At 42.4% G+C, this 4493-nt stretch overlaps 1 protein-coding gene across 3 annotated transcripts; it reads left to right on the forward strand.

Annotated features, from left to right (window-relative positions):
* Nucleotides 1-410: 410 nt before the first annotated feature.
* LOC104589488 (uncharacterized) lies at nt 411-3739 on the forward strand. 3 transcript variants are annotated; one of them, XM_010247859.3, is made up of 5 exons: nt 411-524; nt 709-805; nt 993-1478; nt 1661-1783; nt 2031-3739. In XM_010247859.3, exons 3-5 carry the CDS (start codon nt 1023-1025, stop codon nt 3441-3443), a joined length of 1992 nt encoding a protein of 663 aa, XP_010246161.1. In that variant the 5' UTR covers nt 411-524; nt 709-805; nt 993-1022; the 3' UTR covers nt 3444-3739. The 3 variants fall into 3 exon arrangements, with proteins under 3 accessions (XP_010246161.1, XP_010246149.1, XP_010246156.1); XM_010247847.3 differs by having other exon boundaries at nt 416-626; XM_010247854.3 differs by having other exon boundaries at nt 416-626; nt 733-805.
* The last annotated feature ends 754 nt before the right edge of the window (nt 3740-4493 follow it).

The following is a 4493-nucleotide window of genomic DNA, read 5'->3' on the forward strand; positions in this document are numbered from 1 at the left end:
AATTTAAAACTAACAGGGCTGAATCCTAAATAGCGCCAATCCAAACTCCTTAAGAAAACAAACGCGCGACTCTGTTTTGGTATTTCACTACTTTCCTCCCTACGCCCCTCCTGTCAACACAATTATGTTCCAACGTCTTTCCAACATTATCTCACACCGCACATTCATATACGTGGATCCAGACGTGCGATGTCAGATCTGTTGGAAGGATATTGTTGGAACGTTTTTTTCCATAAGTCAGAAAGATAAATGAATAAAATAAATAATAATAAGCAGAATCTGGTGAAGATACTGACCGTTCCTAACACGTGTGCGTAGACGATTGGAGAAAGATGACTCACGTGTGTACACGTGGGACAGACGTCTAAATCAGAGGTGATGCACGTCGAGCTCTCATGTATTTGTTTTGCTCTTGTGGATTTCTCTCCACTCCAAAGCTTCTTCGCTCCTTTAAGCTGTTCTAAGCTTCCATTTTTATTTCACTCCTTTTGCCGTCGAAGATGGAAGATCCGCTCTTTGCTAGGGTTAGGGTTTGGATTTCTTGATTTTTTTGACTCGGATTCTACGTCTAGAGCTTTAGAATTTCTCGTCTTTTTAGGGTTTTTGATCTTCGTACTGGACTACTGGTAATAAAGCTCGCGACTGTTGGGTTTTGCTTTAGTTCACTGCCTTTTAATGATTCCCAGCTTCTTTTCTTTTTGATCCCAGAATTTGAGAATTGAATTTGTTCAGAGCCATCCTGCGGGACGATTGGAACCGTTCGAGAGTGGGGGAGACGGACTCCGTGGGTCAGTAGACTGTGATGGTACGGACTGAGATCCATGGCGTTTGTAACTGTCTTAAGTTTGTTATTCTTGCTTCTGAAATGATCCTCTGTTTCTCAGAATTTTGGATTTGAGCGAATGTTGGTTGTGGTTTTGATTAATGAAAGTTGAATAAGCAGTCAAGTTCTTTTTTTTTTTTTAATTTCTTCTGCTTTGGGATTTTCACAGTTTGAAGAGAATTTGTGAAAACAGTGGAGAATGCCGAGACATAATCGAAGTATAGAAGGTCTGCTTGGAGGACCCTGCAAGATCAGAAAACGGGGATGCTCTTCGTCATCGTCTTCATCTTCGCTGGTGCAGAATTACAGGTTCAAGAGGGCGATTCTGGTTGGGAAGAGAGGAGGATCGAGCACGCCGGTTCCGACATGGAAAATAAGCTCCAGATCCCCTACTTCTGTGGTTGGAATCGTGGAATCTCCTAAATATCAACCATCTCATAGTGGCGGTAAAGGGAAGCAAGCTCCGGTATCGGCGCGGAAACTCGCTGCCACTCTTTGGGAGATGAATGAGATCCCATCTCCTAGAATGAAAGACGATTTGGAGGAGAGAAGAATCAAGAAAGAGATGAGAGCCAGAGAAAGGATTGCCAGGTCTGTCCAGTCGGGTTCTCTTCCACCCCATTTATCCGATCCGTCGCATAGCCCTGTTTCAGAGGTTGGTTCTTCTTCTTGTTCTCTGATTTTTCCCTTAATTGGTTTGCTACAATTGAGGAATTTCATAGCCCTTAGTTTTGTAGCATTGCTTCTTTTCTGCCTTCTCTTTTAATCGTCTCTGTTTTCTATTCGGTAGAAGTTTTGTTCTTTACTTTCTGTCATATGCTCTTGTCAATTTTGTAGAGGATGGATCGTTCTGGTACTGGTAGTCTCCGGAGAAGAACTTCAGCAATTTCACATAGGTTGAGGCTTACTGATCACAGTGGTGGGACTTTGGATGTTCTCAGCAATGGCAGTTTAATGGAGGTATCCGAACTCTTGGATTATTTCTTTTCCTGTCTGCTGTTTGATGTCATTCTGTTTCTATCTTTTCTTTTTGCTTTCTGAAAAGGAAAAGATGGTGAAGTTATGATCATCTTATAATTCTTCAGATTTGGGAAAGACATTTGGATTTCCTCTCTCTGTTCCTCTGGTGAGATTTAAGAAATTATTGGGGAAAATGTATTTACTTTTAACGGAAGTAGCACAATTGAACATGTTTTTTTTGTTGCAGATTGAGACAAGATCTCGAGGCATGACTCCTACAGGCTCCATTGTAGGAGTTAAGACCAGATTGAAGGACCTTAGCAATGGTCTGACCACTTCTAAAGAACTTCTGAAAATACTCAACCGGATTTGGGGTCTTGAAGAGCAGAGTTCATCAAGCATGTCCCTTGTCTCCGCCTTACGTGCTGAGCTTGAACGTGCCCGTTTGCAGGTCGATCATCTTCTGCAAGAACAACGATCTGATCGCAATGAGATTACTTACCTTATGAAGCGTTTTGCAGAAGAGAAGGCAGCATGGAAGAGCAAGGAACAAGAAAAGATACAGGCAGCTATTGAATCCATTTCAGGAAACCTTGAAGTAGAGAGGAAACTTAGGAGACGAAGTGAAAGCCTGAATAAGAAGCTTGGGAGGGAATTGGCTGAGACCAAATCATCTCTTGCAAAAGCACTGAAAGAACTGGAAAGTGAGAAGAGAGCACGGGAGATGCTGGAACAAGTCTGTGATGAGTTGGCCAGAGGTATTGGAGAAGAAAAGGCAGAGGTGGAAGAATTGAGGAGAGAGTCGGCAAAGGTTCGTGAAGAGGTGGAGAAGGAGAGAGAAATGCTTCAGCTAGCTGATGTGTTGCGTGAGGAGAGAGTGCAGATGAAGCTCACAGAGGCTAAATATCAGTTTGAGGAGAAAAATGCTGCAGTTGACAAGCTAAGGCATGAACTTGAAGCTCTTAAGAGCAGAAGGGCTAAAGAAAATGGAATTGTGTCTCAGAAACGTCGGGGCAAAGTAGATGTAGGATCCAATTTAAGTAGAGCCCATTCTGATTCTTTCCAGAAAGAAGATGGAGAAGTAGAAGATGGAGAAGATGCTGAAGAAGAAGATTCTGCTGAGAGTGATCTTCATTCGATCGAGTTAAACATGGATAATAACAGTAAGAGCTACAAGTGGAGTTATGCTACTGGTTCCATTCAAGAAGATCCAAAGAGAGTTTCAGTTGAGGAAGAAATTAAGGGGAGAAAGTCTGCCTCGGAGAAAATGTCAAGGGCAAGCATCTGTCTTGAAAGAGGCATTTCAGATGGGATTGAGTGGGACTTCAGTACTGAGAACTTCCAGAACTATGGAGATGGAATCGATTGGGCAAGGTTCTCTGAGCATGATAGGCAGACTCCAAGACAAGATTATGAAGATGAAACCCAAAGATACAAATCTGTCAAGGGTCTCAGAGATCATCTGTTGTCTGGCTCAAGGCTGGCATCAGCAAGGGGCTTTGCGAGCCCAACACGGCAATGGGGCCAACCATGGCCTTCACGAGACTCAACCAGTTCAGTTTGTGAAAAGCCAACCATTTCTCAAGAGAGTAGTTTGAAGGCAAGGCTAGTAGAAGCCAAAGGAGGAGAAGGCCAAACTTCCAGACGTTCAAGAGGGTAATGGTTTTCTGTTCTTTTGTTCATCTAATCCCTTTTCTTGGGTTCCGATGGGACTGCCCAACTCACACCAATAGGCAATGGATGCCTTTTGGACTTCTCTGGGTCTTCAGGTTATTGAAACATGAGACTAATAGACTTGCTACAAAGCTGTCGGACTGTCTGAGTCGATTCCGGGCTCTTATGTACAAAAACTAGTAGTATTACTGTTAACAATAATCATCCTTTCCGTGTCAAAATTTTGGAGTTCAGATATTTGTATTTTTCTTCTTAAGATAATTTTTGTTCTTTTTTGTTCTCTTGTTGTGATTAGTTTAGTGGAGTTGTGTTTGATTAGGATGAGTGAGGGAACAGACAACTGAAACCCAATCAACTGCTGTTAAATGGCAATAGTCCATTAAAGAGTTAAATCAGCTCTCTTGAAGCAACCATAAGAGGCATAGACTCAATGTTTGGGGGATACTCAACCCAACACAATTTCAAATAGGGTCGGATATTGCAATCCAAGCTCACCGCTGAATGCCTGAATCTGGATTCTATCCTCTTAAGTTATGTCCTTTCTCTCTTGTTTTGCTCTGTTGGTTTCCTGTTTCCCCCATTTCTAAGCAAGCCCAACTTTCTTTCTCTTTTTCTCCGTCTTTTTTGACTGGGCCGATAAGCAACATAGATCCTCAACTCGAGGGCCTAAACCTAAAGTAGATCCATTATATTTATACTCGTACCAGTAGTCCAGTACTATTGACAATCAAGATATCCCTTAACCCGACAAGACTTGGAGAGCAAAGGCTGATTTGGTTGGTGGATAACGAAGCCACGTCGCCTAGAGCTGAGAGAAACTAAAACTTCTCATGGTAGCATGGCTGACCTGGCTTACCTATTCACCGTCCAGATTGTTCAATATATGATTGGTACATCTCTTTTCACAGGGGCTCACATTGTTCTACTTTGAGATTAACAATGGATGCTTTAAGGGTTGCAACCTTCACCAATCCCAAATTAGACACTGTTTGCAGCGACTACTGAGAATGATCTCATTCCTAAGTCCTACCCAAAA

This window comes from Nelumbo nucifera, chromosome 6 (assembly GCF_055504915.1).
Source record: "Nelumbo nucifera cultivar China Antique chromosome 6, China Antique-T2T, whole genome shotgun sequence".
NCBI lineage: Eukaryota > Viridiplantae > Streptophyta > Magnoliopsida > Proteales > Nelumbonaceae > Nelumbo > Nelumbo nucifera.

Coding starts and splice junctions, on each gene's coding strand:
- LOC104589488 (XM_010247859.3), top strand. CDS start 1,023: ATGCCGAGACATAATCGAAGTATAGAAGGTCTGCTTGGAGGACCCTGC. Junction 1,479..1,660: donor CGCATAGCCCTGTTTCAGAG/GTTGGTTCTTCT, acceptor TCAATTTTGTAG/AGGATGGATCGTTCTGGTAC. Junction 1,784..2,030: donor GCAATGGCAGTTTAATGGAG/GTATCCGAACTC, acceptor TTTTTGTTGCAG/ATTGAGACAAGATCTCGAGG.